The 24,172-nt window shown below is 35.4% G+C and overlaps 2 protein-coding genes across 2 annotated transcripts; both read right to left on the bottom strand.

Annotated features, from left to right (window-relative positions):
- Positions 1 to 8,987: 8,987 nt before the first annotated feature.
- On the bottom strand, positions 8,988 to 11,478 carry LOC115991740 (disease resistance RPP13-like protein 4). Its single transcript, XM_031115631.1, has one exon. The coding sequence runs from the start codon at positions 11,262 to 11,264 to the stop codon at positions 9,180 to 9,182; it is 2,085 nt and encodes a 694-aa protein (XP_030971491.1). The 5' UTR covers positions 11,265 to 11,478; the 3' UTR covers positions 8,988 to 9,179.
- A 7,040-nt stretch (positions 11,479 to 18,518) lies between these two features.
- Positions 18,519 to 20,815, bottom strand: LOC115989059. Its single transcript, XM_031112719.1, has one exon. It carries the CDS (start codon positions 20,782 to 20,784, stop codon positions 18,715 to 18,717), a length of 2,070 nt encoding a protein of 689 aa, XP_030968579.1. The 5' UTR covers positions 20,785 to 20,815; the 3' UTR covers positions 18,519 to 18,714.
- Between the last annotated feature and the right edge of the window lie 3,357 nt (positions 20,816 to 24,172).

Raw genomic sequence — 24,172 nt, 5'->3', positions numbered from 1 at the left:
TAAATTCCTACAAACGTAGGAAACTAGGATTCTCTACCTGAGAGACCAACGCCGCCAGACTCTAGGTCAAAGAAATCCTCCATAAGAGTTTTGTCTTTGTCTCTCTTCGGTAGGATGGCCATTTTTTTACCAGAGTAGACGAGAATTACAATATATGATGTTCTCTTAAACATTATTACAAGTACTCTTTTATCAAAAGTACTCTTTTATCAAATTTAATTGTTTTCCTTTCTCTTTTTAAATTATACTATTAAAATATGAATATTGATAGTTTTAGTGACATGTAATACATATTATTATATTGATATGAGTGTTTTTTATGAGCCTCCAATAAATGGCCCTATGCTATGGGAATAAGTAAATGGCCAACAAATATAAAGGCTAATGCAAAAGGTTAGTGTCACTTTATTTTTGTTAGCAATGTACTTTCTAAATTTATCGTTTGAATTTTCAATCTTTATATTTTAAACATTAAGGTCATATGGTGATTTGCTCATCATGTGTTTGATGTTTTGTTTATAGACAAATACCATAACTCGGGCTTTATAATACTTTTGTGCAACATTGACACCATCAATTGATGGGCATAATTTTTCGTTCATTAGATTGTATGCTTTTTCCAGTATGGATGTGACTCTATTTTCATAAGTATTTTTCTCTCTAATTAAAAATTCCTATGTTTGGTCTTTGGTACATCTAATTCAAATAAACGGAAAGAAATTTTAAAATTAGAATTTTTAGGTAATCAAAATTTTACCTTTATTTTTGGGTTGTGATCATTTATCAGATGTAATACCCATATTTTTGGGTTCTACCTCTACAATTTTTTAGACCATAATTTAAAATATCTGAATTTTAATAGAGCAAAAATTATTGCCCCAAATTTTCTATAATAATCTTTCAAGTATCATATCGATAATATTATTAAATAAGGATATTGTAAGGACACAATTTGCAATGACCCCAGAATGATATTGGGTTCGCACGTTAAGGGTCCAAACAATAAAATTTGTAGAACGTGGGCTTGAAAGGCTAGGCCTTAACCATCAGACTACGGTCGGTCGTGGTTTATATGGCAATTTACATGGGGATGAACTGGGCATGTCCAGCAAGGCCTTCTTTCGGGGCAACCTGAGTGGTTCCGGTCTTTAGACCTTATCCGAGGAGCTTGGTGATCTTATTATTCTCCTTCTTTGGGATTTTTTTTTTTGTCCAGGAGACCCCCCCTCCCTTGGTTCTCTTCCCCCTTTTATACTAGCATTTATCATTTTTCCAGTGTCCACGTGTAAGCTCTACTTTCTGGGGTTGAAACTTGTCCCATCGACCCATACCTATAGTGGTTGGGGGTAGTTGTAAAAGCTAAAGAGCATGGACCTGTCAGACGCAGAGTTCTTTATTGCAGTATTGACAGCTTTTCACTTGCCCTGCTCCTGTACTGAGCTTGTCTTTTCCTTTAGGGTATTACGGGATGCCGAGGACGGAATCCTCATCGGTTATGTCTTAAGGTAATTTGGATTTTCATGTCCTTAGTAATGCTCTCCTCGGCTAGGGCTTGGGCCCTAATGTAAAGTGGACCGGGGTCACAAGTTCTACAGCCCCACAATAGCCCCTCAAAATCCTACTGCCCGACCTCTTGGTTAGGGAGGAAGGTTTTGGTGATGTCGGGCCTACAGCATGGCTTGCCCTACTTTGCCCTTCATTAATGTCAGTGTCTCTTCACTTGCCTGGGGGGTGCACTGGATTATGAGACATTCCTTTTAGATTTGCTCACGCCGTGTCTTGGCCGTTTCAGTGCCCGAGGCACGTTTTTAATATGTCCCCTTAACGAGGCCACACAAATCCTATGGTTTCAAACGGTGTTGGGAGTTGAGTAGAAACTGCCTCGTCTGCAGCACTTCTTGAAAATCTGCGTAGATTAAATGCTGCCAACTCACCCTACATATAAGAAGCAGGGTAGGAGATCATTCCCTTCACGTACAGACCCTTCAACCCTTTCAAACTCCTAATCCTTCAACTGTGCTCAAAATTTTTATCGCCAGTGCAACTAAAACCTTAAAGAGTAACATGTTTGAGGCACGAGTGGGGGTGAAGGAACCACACCCACTACAGAGGAACTGGGTCCTTCCGAGACTCAAGATGGCACGGTCAGGATAGGGGAGACAGAGACTCAAGACAGTTCTCCACTTTCACAAGGTGGGGGTGATGCCTCCACCTCTTTCAGTCAAAATCCGAAGCAGATGCTGGTCGCGTCAGATTTTTGGTGTGACAACAGTGGAATTTCTCGTCGTCAGCACCATCCGCTCTATCTCAAGCACTACTAATATGGCACCTTCATGTTAGGAGTCAGGGCTGATGTGGGGGTTAAGTATCCCTGCTTCTTCCTCTCTTCCTTCACTGGTGCCTCCTTCTACCTCCGCTTCTTCTTCTTTCCCATCACCGGGGTCACCCTAGTGTTTCTGCTTCTTCTTCCTCTGCTTCTTCTTCTCTTCCACCTACAGGGCCATCCTGTCATACATAATCTCTACCAGAGCAGAGTTTTGAAGGATTTTTTTTCTTCCTTGTTGTAAACACAAATTTTTCTCAATTGTAGAAAATCAAACAATTGAAAAGAAATAGGTTTGCAAATATAAATTTGTATTGATGTATAATGAGTACAATCTCTATTTTGATTCTTTTACAAAAGAATACCCTCTGATTCTATCTTCATTGAATTTGACTCAAATAAGAATCTTCTTGATTTTGATTGGAAGAAATTGATCGGTCTTCACAATAAATCTCTAGCTTCGAGCTTATTAGAGATTTATTGTCCTTCAAGTTCTTCAAACTCTTCGAATGTTCTTCAAGTTCTTCGAATGTTCTTCAAGTTCTTCAAGGATTCTTCAAAGTTTCTTGAGACGGAATTTCTCCAGAGCTTAGGCCTCTTGAAAACTTGTTGTCGAAAATGAGAAGGGATGCCCTCTATTTATAGTGATTTTAGAGGATAAGCTCCACTTCGAATTGATATACTTGAAAGTATGTAGTAGACTTTTGATTGGCCCAAATTCTTCTTAGAGATAATTATCTTTATTTATCAATTTTGATAAATATCATATTTTGAATAAAGATAATAATCAACAAAGATAAATAATTATCTCTATTTAATTTATTTAATAAAGATAATTATCTACCAATTTTGAATAGAGAATTTATCTTTATTTTATTTATTATTTATTTTAATAAAGATAATTACCCATAAATTTTGAATAGGAAATTTATCTTTATCTTGTGGGCTAAATGACACATGGCAAATTTTGATATGCCAATGTACTACCAATTTGGATGACACATGTCATCATTTGATTTAATTAATTTAATGACATTAATTCAGAATTTGCCATTAAATTCTGATGTGGCATTTTATAATTGGCTTAAAATTTTGCCTCCAACACTTGTATCTTTTCTTTTTACTTATGTAGTTAGCTTTTGGTATAGACTTACTTAAGCCCCTTCATTGTACGTTGTACTATTTCTTTGTCTTAATAAAAGATGATTCTGTTTCATTCTCAATATTTTTTCTTTCCTGCAGTAATTACTTTATGAATGGATGTATTTCATACGCGTTTTTTTTTTTTTTTTTTTTTTTTTTTTTTTAACGATACTTAGGGCATAAAACCTTGTAACAAAAAGCTATTATTTTGAACTTATTGAGACTATCAAGCATAATAATACCAACCTACAGTAGTTTAAACATACGAGACTAACCGAGATGACGGCTAAATGCTCTGTAGTGCGCATGAGGCAGTCATCCGAGAATGAGTAACCCAAAATAAACCATCCGAGAGGGTTGCCGAGTAGTAGGGGACTTTGACCGTGTTCTTGATAACACCTGGCCTTAATCGTTTTTTTGGCATCTAATCCGAGGACTGAGGTATGGCCATACCGGGCCCAAACACTTATTCACGTTAGTTCCCTTAGAATTGAAGATCCGAGGATAGACCGGGACTTCCATTCGGTCTAGGACTTAACCCCATTTTTAATGGGTAACCTCTCCATGGGACAGAGTCCGGGGATCTTACATTACCCGGGTTGTGTTCAAAACTTATAATTTTTTTTTAAGTAGTTGGTTTCCCCATAGGCTTGAGTTCGAGGACCATACAAGGCCTTGGTTCTGTCCAAAAGTTGTAATTTTTCTTTTAAGTAGTTGGTTTCCCCATAGGCTTGAGTCCGATGACCATACAAGGCCTTGGTTCTATCCAAAACTTGTAATTTTTCTTTTAAATAGTTGGTTTCCCCATAGGCTTGAGTCCGAGGACCGTACAAGGCCTTGGTTCTGTCCAAAACTTGTAATTTTTCTTTAAGTACCGAGGATTAGCCCCTCGGCCAAGGCATTGGGCATCAAACTGATGGTGGAAGCCCCTAGAACTGTCCTTGTCGCTAGTGCTTCGAAGCATAGCCCCTAGTAGAACTTTATACTAGGGCAACAAAATCAAGCCGCTGGATGTAATGGAAGGGCTTTCGCAGGCCCTGGGTTGACAGGAGTTCGATCCAGCGTTTATGCCAATGCACAAGCCTTCCCCACAGATGGCGCCAATTGTAAGGATAGAATTTGTAATGACCCCAGAATGATATTGGGTTCGCACGTTAAGGGCCCAAACAATAAAATTTGTAGAACGTGGGCTTGAAAGGCTAGGCCTTAACCATCGGACTACGGTCGGTCGTGGTTTATATGGCAATTTACCAGGGGACGAACTGGGCATGTCTAGCAAGGCCTTCTTCCGGGGCAACCTGAGTGGTTCCAGTCTTTGAACCTTATCCGAGGAGTTTGGTGATCTTATTATTCTCCTTCTTTGGGATCTTTTTTTTTGTCCAGGTGACCCCTCCCTTGGTTCTCTTCCCCCTTTTATACTAGCATTTACCCTCTTTCCAGTGTCCACGTGTAAGCTCCACTTTTTGGGGTTGAGACTTGTCCCATCGGCCCATACCTATAGTGGTTGGGGGTAGTTGTAAAAGCTAAAGAGCATGGTGAAGAGCATGGACCTGTCAGACGCAGAGTTCCTTATTGCAGTATTGGCAGCTTTTCACTTGCCCTGCTCTTGTACTGAGCTCGTCTTTTCCTTTAGGGTATTACGGGATGCCGAGGACCAAATCCTCCTCGGCTGTGTCTTAAGGTAATTTGGATTTTCATGTCCTTAGCAATGCTCTCCTCGGCTAGGGCCTTGGGCCCTAATGTAAAGTGGGTCGGGGTCACAAGTTCTACGGCCCAACAGATATTTTCATTAAAATTGTGCACAATGTTTCTCTATTAATTTCTATATATTAATTTTTTAACGGTTGAAAGTAGATTTGCATTCCTTTGTTTTTGTTTGCTATTTACAAGCTATTGTTTCTACTTTATGTTCATTAAATAACAAGAATTCGTATGAGTTTCATAAGCAACATTAATAATAATAATAATAATAGTAGTAGTAAGCTCTTTTTTTTTTTTTTTTTTTTTTTGAGAAAGGAAAAAAAATGAGTGCTATATTTATTTTATTTGATAAGGAAGCTGAAAAATTACTTCAAACAATAACAAGAGAACTATTAAACAAATGTGCAATTGTAAGACCATACAATTAGCATGTATGATCTTTCATCTACTTTGACAAGAATATGCAAAATTATATTCAATCTTTTGTCAGATGAATGCAAATTTCAACTTACTAAATGAAAATAGAAAAGCTCATTGGAAAAATACTTGTGTTTCAACTAAAACTTAACGATAATGATTGGAAGGTGGGATGAGAATTCAGATATAGGAATTCATATTGTGTAAAAAAAATCAAGCGAAAGTCTTTGATCAATTAATAATAAAATCTTTTTGGAAAAATGAAACTTATACAATTTTGTTTTTTTTTTTTTTTGAAGGGAAACTTATACAAGTTATTCTACCTACTTACAGCTCGAACCATTTTCCCCCTAGACCCTCAAGCACTTTGTACATGGAGAGGTGCTAATTCAGCTACAAGACCTTTGGCAACTTCTACCTACTTTGATTACTATTAAAATAACAAAATAAATAAATAAAGCTGCAAAATTTTTGACCCCACATGGTACATAAATCAAGGGTATCCAATTAAACACTAGCACTAATAAAAATAAATTCTAAAATATAGAAAAATAATGAATCGATCACATCAATACCAGCTAGCAACTGTAGCTACTACTATTCCATGAAATTTACTCATTTAAGTTGAAATAAAAACTTCATTCTTTAACAATCAAGATGTAATCTTATCTCATTTTATTCAATATTTAAATTCAACTACATCCTCCAAATCTATTAAATTATATATATTCTCTGTGTGTGTATGTGTGTGTGTGTGTGAGAGAGAGAGAGAGAGAGAGAGAGAGAGAGAGAGAGAGAGAGAGAGAGAGAGAGAGAGAGAGAGAGTAATATTATATGTTTTTAATCATCTAAGGAAGTATAATATATAGAGTTCCTAAATAACTTATAAGTTAAAACCCAAATCCATAATAGAACTAAACAATCAAAGCATGAACATAAAATATCAATTTTTTTTGAATTACTGCTTCAAATTTACACAATTGTTGGAAGCACTTAAATTCAAATATAAATTTTAAAAAAAACTACATAAAGTGTGTGGGGACCGGCCCAGAATAATAGGTTGACTGGGCCCTGGGCCCGTCTGAGGACCAGTCCGTTCGAGGAGATATCGTGGCCCAGAATCCTTATTTAGGCCCACTGGGGCAAAGAGAATATGTCTGAGGAGGAATTCCTCCTCGGACACTGCAAAATCCAGATCAAAGGTGCGTCCCAACCACTGTAGTCCATCCCCCGAATACGCAAAAAGGAAGGAGACCCAAAATATCTCAGCAAAGGCTGCCGCCACCACCACATTAAATGTATCACAACTACTCTCCTGGCCGCATTAATGAAGAGAAGACCCCTGAACAGTGCTACCTTGGCCACTGCAACTCACAAAGAATTGATAAGGGTGTCTGATGGGACATGTGCTCAAGTAGGGGTTTGGATGATCAACAAGTGTAAAGCCCAGATGATAGAAGAGGGCCTATATAATATGTAAAAGTCCCCCAAGAGAAGGGGACGAAAAACGGAGAAAAAGAGAGGAGAGAACACTGTAGAGAGATTTTATTTGCATGAATCTGTGCCCATTAATCAAGTTTGAGACCTGATCATTTGAGAAGGATCTCTCTTCACTGCTATCTCCTTTTGTTCTTGTTTCCGTATCCCCGGAGCCCATGCAACAAACCGTTTAGGCTAGCTGGAACCAAGTTCTTTAGCCCATACTCTACAAAAATTCATTGTGTGAGACTTTTTGGGCCAAGACTTGACCAACAAGGATCGGGTCAACTAAAATCGTGTCCCTACAAAGTGTTCTCATGAAATGTTACAATTCATTAGAAAAAAAATAAAAACAACATAGCTACCAAGAATATTTCCTCCAGTAAATTACATAAAAAAAAAAAAAAAAAAAAAGTTACCCAATTTGAATATCCCATTTTCCAACATTTCATTTTACCGTTTACTATGTGAAAGTAAAATAAATGATGTGGATATTAATAAATTTTCAGCTACTTCAAAATTATTAATAATTAATTTGTGTAGGAGTATTGATAGTTCAAATATATTGTCTTTTTATTTTTTTAAGGAAAGTGGAAATTGAATAGGTTTGAAGAAGTAATTCAATTAAATAAAGAGAGGAAGAGCAGAAGAACTGGATATTAATGACTACTGCAACTGTTTCAATATTATTAATAATTTAATTATAAGAGACTTTTGATATTATAAAGACAATAATTTAATATCATTGTCTTTTGATTTTCTTAAAGAAAGTGGCAATTGAATAGGTATTGTATTGTGAAAGACTATTTGGCTTGGGCTTTTAATCTCTCCGTTTGACACGTCATCATTTTTCGTTAGGGTAGTGATGGCAAGGACCATTTTGAGAAGTGCAAATTAGATTAGGGACTAAATGTGGAAAAATGAAAATGTACAAACCAAAACGGAAAAAAGGCAAAATGTAGGGACTAAATTTGCATTTACGCCTAAATACTATAAGGCTTTTGGAGGGTATATGAAAAGCTTTTATTCATTTAATCGACAAAAAAAAAAAAAAAAAAAAATTGCTAATAACTAGAGCAATCACTAATCCATAAAACCCACACAACACTCTAAATTACAATCCTAAACAACTTAAAAATTACATACTAAAAACATCATACAACTACACAATCATAAAATAATCATACAACATGATCACAAATATTTTGTACATGATCAAATTACATGGGGAAAAGAAATCCTTCTTCAAGCCAACATAGAAGGGGACAAAAATGTAAAATGTGGACTAGCAATTATGATGTAATGTGAATCAAATGACGAGCGAATACAACTACTATTTTCGATTCTAAATCAAATAGATACCAAAAAAAAAAAAAAAAAACCTTCTCCAAAACTATCAATAAATCCTTCAACATTCAACTTTTGGAGCAAACGCATTTCGTATCCCAAAAAACCAAATATGCAAAAATATTGGAGTGGATCATTGGGATTGTGAATGTCCTTATCCTTATGGAAACAATGAATTATATGTAATATGCAAAATGTGTTCAATTGACTTGAAAATGTATAAATTACTCAACTGATTATGGTAGAATTAATATTTCAAAAAAAAAAAATCAATTCTACTATAAGGTACCTTCATTTTGTTCCAAATAGTAATTTCTAATTTTTAAAAAAAAAAAATATATATATATATATATATATATAATTACGTGAGCTAAAGGTCCTGTCAACATAAATCCTACTATATATTGGTGATACGTATATAACACAGCTCGAAATATAATAACATGACAAATATTAATAACAAAAAGGTCATTCTAAAAAAATTTATCCTGCGCAGGGTCACGACTAGTTAGTATAAAGTAATGCTAGAAAGCTACTGAATAAATCTCTTTTTCCTTATTAATTTCTTTTTAGTAATAGAAATGGCTGATAAGAGTGAACAAAATTTTCATATAAGAAATTATTTTTGTGGACTTCATTGAAGGTGCATTGGAGCACAAAATTTAAACTAGGAACACTATTAACTACTCAACTGGCGATATTACAAAGTGCTGAATAATTGGATAAAAAGATACAATGGAAAGGACTTGTTGTGAATCTGGCAAAATGCTTAAGCCTGCTCTGTATCTGCTTCAGGGTGAATCCACTCTCCATTCTGATCACATGGGAAGGAACTGAGTTCAGGACATTCAACTTTCTCCACATAAGCCAAGTTTGGAAACAAAGGTTGCAGTTCTTGCCAATCCATCCTCAATTGACTCAAGGACTTTAAGCGTAGACATTTCACGGTCCATTTGTAATCCTTCATAAGGCGCAGGTCGGATAGTTCTCCTCCCCTTATGTAAAGCTTCTTTAGGTTCTTCAGATTTAAGCGCTTAAGCCAATCAGGCATCTTAGAACCATGGAAATTCTGGAGGCCTAGTTTGTCTAAAGCAGCATGATGTGACGAAGATCCTGGTGTTTTGATTGATTTTTCCCTGCTCACATTTCTCAGGAATGTTGCCAGTGCCACATTTGTTGTTGTGGGAATGGGTGCATTGTATATACTTGACCAGGCTACTGATAAAGACCGGAGGTTTCTAAATTGTGGTAAAGAATCCAGCTCTTTCTTAGCTTCATCACTTGTTCTATCTACATGAATGCTCAACTTCTTCAACTGTTCCAGCTCCGCCAAATCAGCTAGCTCACAGTAGTGGCCTCTAGACCTTGGTTTACCAATCACAAACCCTTTAAGGACTCGGAGTTCCGAGAGAGAAGCAAGTCCTTTGGGCATGTGACTAATCAAGTAACACTCAGACATGTCTAAGTGTGTCAGCTGTTTGAGTGAGCCTATTCCATCAGGAAGTTTCTCTAAGTTATCACAGCCATTAAGGTTCAGTATCCTTAGATTACTGAGTTCGCAAATTGAGTTTGGAAGCTCAGTAATTCTAGATATTCCACGAAGGCTAAAGTACCTAAGCTGTTTCATTTTCTTCATACCTTGCAAGAACTCAGTGCCCTCTACTTCAACAAGTTGCCTTGCAGAGGCCCTCCACCTTCCCAGCTGAAGAACTTTTAAGTTCTTCATCTTTGAAAACCTGCCCACCCTGAAATTAAGCTGAGGCTCATTTACATTAAACAAAGTTCGAATTTTTTCATGCTCCAAATAATGATAAATATAAGTGAAATCACGAAGCGAAGAACCATCTTCGGTTTTCACTAGACACACTCTGGGACAGGAAGAGAAATCAGCAGTGGGATTTCCCTTTGAATCAAAACTGACAAACCCATCTTCCTCCGCAAGCTTAATTATGGTGTCACGAATTGAAGGTTTCATCTTGCAATTTTCGGAGTTTTTTCTGCGCTTTTTGTGTACGCGCTCAATGATGCCTTTGTCGATAAAGTCTTTGAAGTACTTATTACCAGTCTCCTCCGCAGTCTTACCATCTATAAATCCCTCACCAACCCACCAGTGGATCAAAACTTTCTTCTTTATGGTTTCATTTTCAGGGAAAACAGAGAAACATAGCAAACACTTCTTTTGTGTATCATCTAGACCTTTGTATTTCTCCTCAAACTCTATCAAAGTTAAGCTCTTAATGAACATTTGATTGATGTTTTCCTCTGGCTTCTGGCCCGGTGATTCCGGTAAAAAGTCAGTTCTCATAGAAAACCTGGAATGAGGAAGGCTTTCAGATTGCAAACTATCTGGAGAGAGTTGTGGGGATGAACAAATTTGCTTCTTTAACATCGAGACAACTTCCTTGGTTCTCCTAAGCTGTTCGATTCTGAGGGAAATTTCTAGTGCTTCTGTTCTTGCTTTGAAGGCATCATCCAAGCCCTGTAGAATCAATGCTTGGATTTCTTGGTTGACACGGTCTGCCCAAAGCTTCAGTTCACGACAGGCCTTGTTGATGGAGTTGAGGTCACTCTGTATGTCGTCAAATATTACATGCGGATCAAGATCATCATCGCAGTTAGAATTGTCCTCCTCATTCTTGCCGTTAATGGTGTCTCGGGCTTCATCTTTTTGTGGGGGATGAGGAAGTGATTTCTTTACCTTGGATAAATGGCATTGAAGTTCTGGTATGACCACGTCTTTGAATGTATGGAATGGTGTTATTTTGCCTGAGTTTAAGTATGCAAGAAGATCAAGAGACACATACGGTGACTCAAAAGAGGAAGTAGAATAGGTGTATCTCGATGTGGTTGACATTGATAATAAGGTATGGAACAGTTTGAGAAGATGAAGAAAATAATGAGCTAGAAAAGAATTCCTATGGATAAGAAGAGATGAAACAATTAATACAAAAGCCAAGAGCCTTTGTTTGGGAGGAAAGATGGAAGGAAACCACTGAGCCAGCAAGTTTGATCGGCTGGCAATAGTGAAGACAAAAAATGACCCAGGATCCTTTGACTAAGGAGAAGAAATGTTGTTATCCCATATAAACGTGTTTTTTTTTTGTTTTTTTTTTGGGGGTTTCCTATAGGGTGTTATGGTCAACTTACGCGCAACTCGATTAATTTTTGCTCGCAATGGGAGCCAGTCGAGCTGGGGAGTAAATCCTGTCAAATCCAAGAATCTTTACCTAGTGGTGGACAAGCTACTGGCCCACTCGGTGGTCATAAACATGTTTCACACCTGCAACCTTTTTGTTTTTTTCTTTACCCCTTCTTTCATTTAATGCTTCTTCTCACTGGCACAAATTTATAAGGTCGAGGCTCTAGTTTTAGTTTTTATAAATCTTTTGTTTTTTCTTATCATTTTGATCCATCAATTAGGAGCAGATTGTGGAGCAAAGGAGGATCAACTCCTATCCACGTTTGGGATGTCTCCGTGCTTCTTGTGATCTAGGCCAATTCTTGTGCTACCCTGTTGTACTCTATTTTCACTTTTCAGTTGATTCACTCTATTACTGCTAAATGAGGCTAACATGTAACTCAAGAGTGTATTATATAAAAAGACTTAGTTCTTAGTTCTTACCCGATCTAGATCAATTTGACCTGTTTGTCGAGTTCAGGTAGATTAAAAATATATGATTAAATCCACACCCCAAAAAAAAAAAAAATGTAGAATTTTAATAAGGAAAAATTTAAGAGAAAACAATTTGCATAATTGATTTCAATTTTATTTCACTGCTTGGGCTTGGATTCCAATCTAAATGCTCAATAAAATTTAAATTTCTTACACTTAGCAATCTCATTTTCGCCAAGAGTTACATGGCTCATTTTAATCCCAGTGGCTGTGTGTGTCCTAGTAGAATACAATTCCACCTACATTGGGGTCCGAGTGTATAGTCAAATTTTCAAAAAAGTTTAACCCAAAAAAAAAAATTTTCAAAAAAGTTTTTGTCAAAACTCGTGTCCCGATGCGATACAAGAAAAGTGGAAGTTTCCTTCTATGACTATGAGGTAGCCCGCCACTACAACCACCATTCAAAGTCTTTCAGTTCTTAAATGATAGTAGTGATGACTGATGACCATCTTAGCAAAGAGATTGTGAACCCACTTGGCAATTATCAAAGATTTGTCTTGTGGTTGGGGGTGAGTACCAATGACTATTCGTGTAGCGGACATAATCATATTCAAATCGAGTTAACGAAAGACTGTATAGATATGTGGATCGAAGTCATCAAACTAAAGACGACCAAATTTCCAGTTGTTTGGTAAACAAATTCATTTCGAACACGACTATATAAACCATTTTTTATATAAGCTAATCATGTAATGTTCTGTTTGAATTGAAAAAGAAAAAAAAGAGTAGAATTAACTAATTTTACTTTATTCTTTGAAGAGTAGAGTAAAATTAACCAATTTATTAAGAGTAGAAATTTCTTAAGTTTTATCATTTTCAGCAAAGAATAAGTAGAATTATTCGAAAATCAATCTAATATCTAACCAATTTTACTTTATTTTCTCTTGCTCTTCCGTCCTTCCCCTCGATCCAAACAGAGCCAGCATGGTTAGAAAATAATTAAGGAGAATAACTAGAGGTGATTGAGTGACAAAAATATTTGACTAGAATTAACCCAGTGAACTTTTTTTTTTTTTTTTTTTTGAAGATACCCAGTGAACTTGATTTCGTACTTTATATATGCATACAAAGTTTCTTAAATTTCTTATTTGTTAGGTCTACGTAGTGTTTGGCTAATATATTCTATGATAAATTTAATGTATACTTTTTTATATTTTAAAATCTGAGTTTTTATGTAATTTTGTGGAGGGTTTAAATTGTATTGGGATGGTGAGGTGATGTGGAGAAATTATTGTATCCTCCTGTGGTCCTCTCAACTCCTCACACCCAATAGGAAAGTGCCACTTGGTTTAAATTTATGACACAGCTCCACATTATGTATTGGTGCTGCTGTGTTTCAATTAGTCTTTAACCACGGTTTGATTTTCTAACAAGAGTTAATTTAATGGTCAAGTGATGACGTGGAGCTGAGTCATAAATTTAAACTAAGTGACTACTTGAATCCGGCTGAAAAAGCCTGCATCTGGCGTTTTCCTTTTTTTTTTTTTTTTTTTGGGATACACGCATTTTTGGATAGAAGACAAAGGTAATGTTCACACACACAGTTACCGTTCACACACACAAAATTATGGTCAAAATGGCCAAATACCACAAAATTTTGAAATAATTTGTAAAAAAACACTGTTTCGAAACTATATAGGGAAATACCACTTTTTATGGAACTCGAGTTTCTTAAACTCAAGTTCCTAGGAGTTTTGCCACCGTGGCGCTGCTGAGGTGGAAATTGGGCCATTAAAAAATGCTTATTCTTTTTTTTTTCTAAGGTACTCGAGCTTGGTGAGCTCGAGTACCTTTGTAAGGAACTCGAGTTTAATAAACTCGAGTTCCTTATAACTTTTTTTTTTTTTTTTTGGGATTATTGACAAATAAACATAAACATAAAAATAAGTAACTTTTTTTTTATGTTTTTATTTATTTAAATAGAAGCATTGTAAAATATAGAGATTTTAATTTCAAAATATGAATTTAATTTCTACATTAAGTAAAATTGTTCATTGTTTTCTCATAAAATTTTTCCTGGGGGTATTGCCCCCAGACCCCCAAGAGGCTTGTCCATGAGCGCTCCGGCTTGAGCCTATTAGCTCAAACCTCCGCTCCATGAACTAAGCCTCTAAAAATCTCCCATTAAAAACCACACAATATTATTCGAGTCGGGTCAAGTCGTCAACATGAATCAAATGATACCCTTAAAGTGTGGATGAAAATGTTTTATAATGCTTAAATTTATAAAAAGATACTAGTGAAAGCTCCATGCGTTGCATGGCTTTAATCCTGAATTTTCTTTATATATTTTTTTGAGAAATTATAACTAAATAAGTTATTATTACATAATTTTAGAATTATTTTCTAACTATATATAAGACAACTGATGATTATATACATTCAACTTTTACAAATTTAAAGATTAACTGTTCATTAGTTTTGGCTAAGTTTATATGAAATCATTGTGTCATTTTTTCCCTACTATTCTTTGTTGCTACATATGATTCTTGTGCTTTGGTTGGACAATGTCCTCTGCTTTGTAATGTAGGAAACACCTTAGGAAGTGAAATGCCTCCAGTTAGATATGTTGATGTTTCCAATATTTGTGTAATTTGAAATGTTAAACACATAACACTTATCACCCAAATTAGATTTATTGTACATTACTTGTAGCAAAAATTAATAAATTCAATACATACAGACTCATCCAAACCACACAGACCAACCACTCTTTCACAAAAAAACCATATGGCTCCTAAAGTAAGGACTTGCCACGTGAATACACAGAGATGCAACCCTTTGTAATGCACCATTTTCAAGGATGCAAAGCATCCCTAGAAAGTTTATGCATCAATTTTGGGGGTGAGCTGTCCACCATTACTACGCTGATGTTCGCAATGCTGCATGTGCTACTCAACAATTTGGTACGTTCTTTGATTTTCCATTGAGCTTACACGATTTTCTTCATTCAACGATTTCGAATTTTTCAACAAATTCGGATGATCAATACATTAGTACACAGTTTTCCATTTAATTTTCACAATTTTGTACATTTAACGAATTCAAACTTTTCAACAAATTCAAACTATCTGTACATCTAATTTACACAATTTTATTTTGTACTTTCAAGATTTTATACAATCAACGAAATCAAATTCGAACGATCTGTACATCTAAATTTTGTTTTTTACAAATTCGAATGATCTGTACATCTAATGTACACAATAACTAAATGAATTTTCACGATTTTGTACTTTCAACGAAATCAAATTTCTCAACAAGTCTAGAATATTTGTACATCTGTACATCTATTCAAATCTGCTTACTACATTCATAAAATTTGTTTTCTGCATTAATTAAAACTATTCATTGTTTTCTCATAAAAATTGTTCACTGTTTTCTACATAAACTATTTCTAGGATTTTGCATAAAATTATTTTCTATTCAGCATTATTTAAAAAATTGTTCACTCTTTTTTCTGCATAAATTATTCTCTGTTCACTGCATAAATTGTTCATTGTTCATTGTTTTCTCATAAAACACCTAGTGAAATCGTGTTTTCTAAATTTAAACGCCAAATCTAAATGCTTTTTCTTGTTTGAATTTCACAATAATCGAATCTATTTTTCTGCATTGATAAAATCTGTTTCTACATTAATATAATTTGCTCTCTGCACATCATGTTTACTGCATATTCAAATTTGCTTGCTGCATTCATAAAATGAACAGTTTTACTTAATGTAGAAATTAAATTCATATTTTGAAATTAAAATCTCTATATTTTACAATGCTTCTATTTAAATAAATAAAAACATAAAAAAAAGCTACTTATTTTTATGTTTATGTTTATTTGTCAATAATCCCAACAACAACAAAAAAAAAAAAAAAAAAAAAAAAAGTTATAAGGAACTCGAGTTACTCGAGCTCACCAAGCTCGAGTACCTTAGAAAAAAAAAAAGCATTTTTTAATGGCCCAATTTCCACCTCAGCAGCGCCACGGTGGCAAAATTCCTAGGAACTCGAGTTTAAGAAACTCGAGTTCCATAAAAAATGGTATTTCCCTATATAGTTCCGAAACAGTGTTTTTTTACAAATTATTTAAAAAATTTGTGGTATTTGGCCATTTTGGCCCAAAATTATTGTTTATATACTGTTTACATACTATTCATAAGACCCAAAACTACTTTATTAAAAAAATATTAAAAATAGGTTTCTTGGCACTATTCACACATTTAAAAATTATTTTATTACAGTATTTTCAGTTTTCAGCAAAATAAGCTATATCTAAACGGACTCTAAGTGGCATTTTCCTATTGGGCGAGAGGAGTTGAGAGCATGGTTTTTAAACTTGAACCGGACCATACGGTCCGACTGGGTTAAACATGAACCGTTCATGAAGACGGTTTTTTATATACATGAACCGGGCATAATAATATGAGAGAACCGCTTGAACCAAGGTCTAACTTGGAAAACCGTTCAAACAGTAAGCCGGTTCAACCGTATGTATGTGAAGAAATTTGCTTTCCGATCTGAAATTCTGGCATGGATCTGAAGTGAGAAAAAAATAATAAAAAGAGAAAATGATGAAGAAGATCTGAAAATGAAGCAAAAAATATAAGAAGCACTGATGGTATGGTGAGATTTAAAAAAAGAAAAAGAAAAAAGAAGAAGATGAGATAAGTCGCAGACATGAGGAGGAAGAAGGAGATGGGAGTAGGAGTTGGTGCTGGGAAACTGTGTAAAGGAAGTAAAGCTTCATAATACAACCCATTTATTAAACGGGTCAGTAGTGTCGACCTATTTATCAAATTTTATCAAAACGAAAATAATAATAATAATTTTAGTATTAAACAAATTGATATGAATTATAAAAACCCAAACAAATAAATATTTTTATATATAAATTAGAACTAATAAGTAACTGCATTATAAATAATAATTCAAAACTAAAGCATATCTCAATATCATATATAATCAATCATAATATGTCAAAGAAAATAAACCACAACAATTAAGAAGTTTATATGCCTAGGATTTGAAAGGTATATTGTTAAAATGTCATTTAATTAAACGGATCAAATGGGTTCCATGTGATGGACACTAACCCAACCCATTTATTAAACGGGTTAGTTGTGTCAACCTGAATATGACACGAACCCATTAAATCTCAACCCATAACCTACTAATTTTGTGCCGTGTCGTGTCATATTGGGTTTGCAGGTCGTATCCAATTTTGCCACCCCTAATCATCTCTACTCTTATTTGGATTTTTTTTTTTTTTTTTTTAACATTATAGGTAATTCATTAATTTATATCATTTAGGTATAATAAGAATAAGTAATAATCTTTTATTTGAAATTTTGTTTCAATTTTTAAAGATATTTTAGTCAAATTTGCTAATATTTACAAATTTAATATATTATATTTATTTTATTATTAAATTAATTATGATGTCATCACAATTTGACCTCAGTCAAATCTTGATTGAACCTTTAAAACCTTGAACCTCTCATTTTAACTGTTCTTTGAACGGTATGGGTTTGAAAACTATGATTGAGAGGATCACATTAGTGGTCCTTCAAGAGGATACAATAATTTCTAGTAGATGTGAGCTCATATGATTTTGGTGGTATTAAGCGAATTATGATTTGAAAACTAAAGTTTAAAAATAGCTGGCAAAAGGTTCGTACAAAACTTCACCTCTCTGTTCTCTGAAAATGATAAAACTTAAGAAATTTCTGTTATGAATTTCACTGCTCTTCCAAGTTTTACCCTTACTATATAACTCTCATTTTTCACAAATTTCAGCAAGGAGATACTCATTTTGAGTAGTTAGAGAGAACCCAAAAATCCTAGAATGAGAATCTTTTCATTTGTCTACCTTCTCCCTCTATAATTACTAAATTTTCATGAGAGGAGATTAAAACCGTCACACTCATAACTACTACTGAACTTTGTGCGTTGATTGGAGCTTCCGAACCATTTAAGCAGCCAAGAATTGCCAAGGGAACTTGCAGATTGCAATTGAAGCTCAATTGCATATCTAGTGACTAGGGGAGAGAAATGACTCAAGAAGTCAATTGCAAGCATGAATCTAGAAGTCAATTGCAAGCTTTGAGGGTTTTGTATGTAAGATGTATTACAACTATTTTCTCTAGGGGATTATTTTAGGAGTGACACCACTATAAAGAAGTTTTCCAGACCAATGCTCCCGTTTCCTCCTTGTAATTTTGGGTGTTTAATTTATGCGGTCGTGATTAATTATGTGTGAATCCATGCATACTTCTACTTCTGTAAATTAGGTAATCATGGAAACAATTAGGCTAAAATTTGGCAATTAGCATAAAATTGACATTAACCTAAAATTTTGGGTCAAAATAACCTTTTTTTTTAATTTTTTATTTGAGAAACGGGTCAAAATAACTTGAGTTTGTGCAAATTAACTCTTTCACTATTGGATTTAATTAAAGACCAAAGTACAGGAATTGTAAGCAAATTAGCTAAAACAGAAAGATGCTGCTAGACAGACACTAATGATGTGAATTGACTGAATTCCTACCCTTTTATTTAATCCGAACAAAAATCGTCTATCCACTTAGCAAGCTGTCACACCCCCATCTTTTTTTGGATTCCTTTAGTCCTTGTGACCTTACTTTCGTGGGACCATTTTGGCTTTGGCTTGGCGTTCCTGCTCGTAGAACTGTGTTCCAAAGCCCAGATGATTCATCAGTAACCAAATGAATGTCAACAGCTCTCCACCCCTACTAGGTTGCTGTGCATGTACATTTGGCCTACAATTAATGGCAGCATAAGACATCAATTCCACCCAAACTCGGCTCATTAGCTTCCATTTGTCTATCTCCAACTCCGAGAGGCCCTTTGCCAAGAGTCGTCCATCAAAGAACACAGATTTGCTTACAGTTCCCTTCACATCAACTGATCTGTATTTCGTTTCCACATCATTGATTTTTCTACAGGCTTCAACTTTATTCGACATGGGGTATTTTTGAAAGAATCTCTTAGCTTCTGCGCAAGTGTCCTGGAAGACTATCTTCCAATTGCCTAACACTGGAGCCATCATTTGAGGCTTCATGACAAGAAGATAAAACATATAATCTGAAAGTAATTTGCATGTTTCTCTATAACTTTTATTATCATTATCAGTACTTGATTCGGTTTCCTGAGTGTAAAGCAGCTCAGTAGCCATGTGCCAAACGAGAACGCTTTCCGAGTACTGATACTCCCCAATGCTCCATTTTAGTTTGAAATAGCTTGAAGTCTGAAGAAGAGCCCAGTTACCTCTTTGTGAAGATGCATCCCTGGCTTCTCTGATAGTGTTCGCATTCCTAGATTTCAAGCTCAGCTCGGTGAAAATAAAGCTCTCAAGATCTTCATCGACCCTCTTTGAATGCGAAACCCACAATATAGTCATCTTCGCTAGTACTTCCTCAGCAGCAACTTTAGTAGCTAATGTATACATCCATGTTGGAGGATCATACAACCAATAGCTTATCAGGTCATACTGGGAGACTGATTTAGACCACCTTCTTCTTTTCAAGAAGTATTTTTCAAAGTGATTGCTCCAGTTACTCTTCACAGCTAGGAGGGTCCGGTCAGATAATATAAGCATTAGTACTGATATGGCCTCGAGGCCTAGTGCCCCAACAAGCAAGACATAAGTAAGGATGATATCAAACTTTCTAACATGATGAAACTCATGCTGATTCTCAATTGAAAATAATGCCAATGCTCCAATGATTAAAGTAAAGCTAATAAAGCGTAGAAAGTACCCAAATGTGCACCGAACAACAACCACCTTGGTGTGGAGATACTCATACATGAAATTGAGCTCACACTCAATTAGGCTGAATGCTTCTGCTGGAGTTCTAGTAAGAAATAAATCTCGGCTCTCTTCTCGGTCCTTGGAACTGAAAAGAAGGCCTACAATAAGACCCTTGAATTTTTCAAAGAGACGATGTGCTTCCTGTATTAATTGCAAGTTATCTAACGGTTTCCTTTCACCTTTGGATTCAGGACCATTTGCAGAAATGAGAGTTTTGTCGACTGAGTATGACCTTCTAAGTTCATCCTCCAAGCTTGGCACCACATCTACTTGTGTTTCAACCTGTTCCAACGTATTTGAAAAGTGCATCTCCATGATTTCTTCATAATCAGACCCAGGTTCTGGCTTTGGCAACACTGAACATCCAAATTGGTTCAAGCTTGCAAGAAAGAGAGCACGTGTTCGCTCTCCATACTTGATACATCCCACAAGAAACACCATGATAGTGGGAGCCCAAAAGTTGTTAGGAAGCGATTGATAGAAGATATAAGCAGTTGCTACAATCTGTAAAATAAGTCCAACCAAGTGCCTAAGCCAGAACTCATTATCCTCAAGAGCAAAAGAAGTGATGGTATCAGGGCCACCAAGATGCAACAAAAGAAATGAAGCCCAGAATGCCATTAAGTCCTTATTCCCCTTGGCTTCACAACCAACACCTTCGCTCTTGGAGATTAGTCCAATGGCAACAGGTGCAATCCAGTCTGCAAGCAAGTATGCAAACCATATGAGCCCGTGGACCAGCTTGCTTCTGGTCCGTTTTCTGAGGAATGCAAATAGAATTAAAATTGCTTGCAGCCAGAGGCTTAAGAAAATACAGCTCCTGAGATTCCAAGCATTCCATAGCTCCTTGACAATATTGGGGATAGGTAATTGCATTCTCTCTCTCTCTCTCTCTCTGGTTATTAGGCCAAAGCACGTCCAAGGCTCAAGTCTATCTTCTTTTACTAATCTTTTTTTTGGGTAAGCATTTAAGTCTTTTTTTGAAGTCCTGGTCTTTACTCTTTTTCCTTTTTTTTTTTTTTTTTTTTTTTGAGAAGACGTGTTGGTCTTTACTTATTCATTTCTTTCTTTTTTTTTTTTTTTCTTTTTTTGGGGTAAATCGATGAAATATATATAATATTGATGTAATAAACATGTTTAGACCTTTTGTTCCTTTCTTGGATCAACAACAACTTTGACTGAAAAGAAAGACAAAGGTACAATATTAATTATTGCTAGATATTAGGTCTTTTTGGAGTATAAATACATGGTATTTTACACTAATAAAACAAGCCATTTAATAAAAATATTAATATTTTTTTCACATGATTTTTTGAGTTTATATTATATTATTTTACTAGTTAATTTGTTTTTAATTGTACTAAAACCTATTTCATCTAAATGAGAAAATGAATCGGTCAACTACAACGACTGGAAACAAATAAAATTTTGAAGAATCACACTTGGAGTTGGATGTCACTATGAAGATCATTTTGCATATGATACTGAGTGAACTTTATCTTCTTAATTTTATGGGGTCCAAGATGGGATTTTCATAATTGAAATTTCTTCTTGATAACATATAAATACAAATTGCATTGTACTTTAAAAAAAAAAAAATCAATTGCATTGTACTAAATAATTAAGGAAGAAGATGCATGGCAACCCAGCCGATAGTAAAGTTCTTTGATAAACTGCAAGCTTTTGTTCGAGAGACTTTTCAACTTGTAAAGGAATTGGAGGATCCACTTTAATTTTAATTGTGTTTAAACAGTTTGAAATTTCAACTTAATTCAATTTTTAGGTATTCTATGTCTTAATTAAAAAGATTAATTATATATATAGTTTTTTTTCTTCGTGAGCAAAGGTTGCATTTGTTTCAACATAAAATAATTTTCGACTCCTATTTAAAAAAAAAAAAAAAAAAAAAAAAAAACCTTTCGACTGAAATCATTTTCAATTAAAAACATCTATAGGGAAGTTTTTGGTTGCATTCCTAAAAACCATCTGAAGAACGTTTTCAAACATTTGATGGAAAAAGATCCCAAAATTTTCTATTGTAAATATTCACTGCTTATCTAAATTCCACCATCAACTCCACCACCATAAGCAATCAAGATTTCCCTTATTCACAACCAGAATAGAGGGTGTTAGAAACATTGAATGATTGTATTGTATTTCTCAAGTAATAGAATATACATGAATGCCTTTATATAGGAGGTAGAGTGTACAGTACAAGTAAGTGTGTTATACAATTAAACAAGGTCGGCCCAAAGCCCACATACCCTAATACATGTTAATAGCCCCCCTCAAACTCAAGGTGGATGTGAGACCAATTTGAAGTTGTCAACCAAAGTACAAAGGTGTCCCTTAGGATGTGACTTGGTGAAGATATCTGCAAGTTGATCTTTAGAGGAGACTGAGATCAGCTTAAGAACACCATGGACAAGGTGATAACGGATAAAATGACAATCAATCTCAATGTGTTTAGTCCGTTCATGGAAGATATCATTGTGAGCAATATGAATGACACTATGGTTGTCACAATAAAAAGGAGTAGCAGAGGATGTGGACACACCTAAGTCTTTGAGAAACCATCGTAGCCAAAGGAGCTCAGATGTGGTATCGGCAAGGGCATGATATTTTGCTTCAGTACTAGAGCAGGCCACATGAATTTGTTTCTTACTTCACCAAGAAATCAGAGAAGAACCAAGAAGAAAACAATAACTAGTGGTAGACCCACAATCAATAGGATCTCCTACCTAGTCAGCATCAGAAAATGCACGGAGAACAAGAGGAGACAGAGCAGAGTAGAAAAGACCATAAAAGAGAGTGCCCTTTAGGTATCGAAGAATGTGCAAAACAGTAGCATAGTGAGTCGACCGTGAAGCAAACAGATACTACCTCACTTGGTGAACAGCATAGGAAACGTCTAGATGAGTAACAGTGAGATACACTAGGCTGCCAACTAAGCATCTGTAAAGAGAGGGATTAGACAATGCTTTCCCCTTTGAGGGAGTCAGATGCGCATTAAACTCAACTGGAGTGTCAACAGTCTTGCTATTAGTGAGTCCAGCTTAAGACAAGAGTTCATAGGCATACTTGGTTTGAGTAATATAAAGTCCATTTGTAGAATGAGTGATTTTAAGACTTAAGAAGCAGCTAAGGTGTCCAAGATCTTTCATCTCAAACTACTGACTGAGAAAATCCTTGAGTTCTTGAATGCCACTAAAGTCATCACTAGTTATAATCATATCATCCACATACAGGAAAAGTAAAATAATGCATTTGTCAGTGCGGTGAAGAAATAAGGCAGAATCATAATGACTGGCCATGTAATTCAAACGAGAGATGGTAGAACTAAATTTGGCAAACCAAACTCGTGGAGCTTGTTTAAGGCCATAAAGTGCACGCCGAATGTGACAAACCTTGTTTGATTCAATAGAGAAACTTTGCATATAAACTTCTTCACTTAAATCCCTATTAAGGAATGCATTTTTGACATCAATCTGAAAAATGTCCCATTTACTAGTGGCAGCAACAGCTAAGAGGGCATGAACAGATGAGATACAAGCAACTGAAGCAAAGGTCTCTTCATAATCAATCCCATACTCTTGTGTAAAACCTTTTGCAACAAGACGAGCTTTATAGTGCTTAATGGACCCATCAGAGCAAGTCTTAATCTTGTAAATCCACTTACAACCAACCACAGATTTCCAAGGGGGAGGGTCACCAAATCTCAAGTTTGGTTTTTAGATAATGCATCAAGTTCCTCTTTCATTGCAATCTGCCATAAAGGGTTAGTGGAAGCCTCACGATAGGTGTGAGGCTCATGCAGTGTAACAAGGGCAGTGTAACAATAAAAGGGTATGAACAGATGAGATACGAGCAACCGGAGCAAGGGTCTCTTCATAATCAATCCCATACTCCTGTGTAAAACCTTTTGCAACAAGATGAGCTTTATAGCGCTTAATGGACCCATCAGAGCAAGTCTTAATCTTGTAAATCCACTTACAACCAACCACAGATTTCCAAGGGGAAGGGTTATCAAATCTCAAGTTTGGTTTTTAGATAATGCATCAAGTTCTTCTTTCATTGCAATTTGCCATAAAGGGTTAGTGGAAGCCTCATGATAGGTGTGAGGCTCATGCAGTGTAGCAAGGGCAGTGTAACAATAAAAGGGCATGAACAGATGAGATACGAGCAACTAGAGCAAAGGTCTTTTCATAATCAATCTCATACTCCTGTGTAAAATCTTTTGCAATAAGACGAGCATTGTAGCACT

The sequence above is a fragment of the Quercus lobata genome, chromosome 5 (genome assembly GCF_001633185.2).
Source record: "Quercus lobata isolate SW786 chromosome 5, ValleyOak3.0 Primary Assembly, whole genome shotgun sequence".
NCBI lineage: Eukaryota > Viridiplantae > Streptophyta > Magnoliopsida > Fagales > Fagaceae > Quercus > Quercus lobata.
Note: the sequence above shows the minus strand (reverse complement) of the source record. Positions and strands in the feature narration are given on the sequence as shown.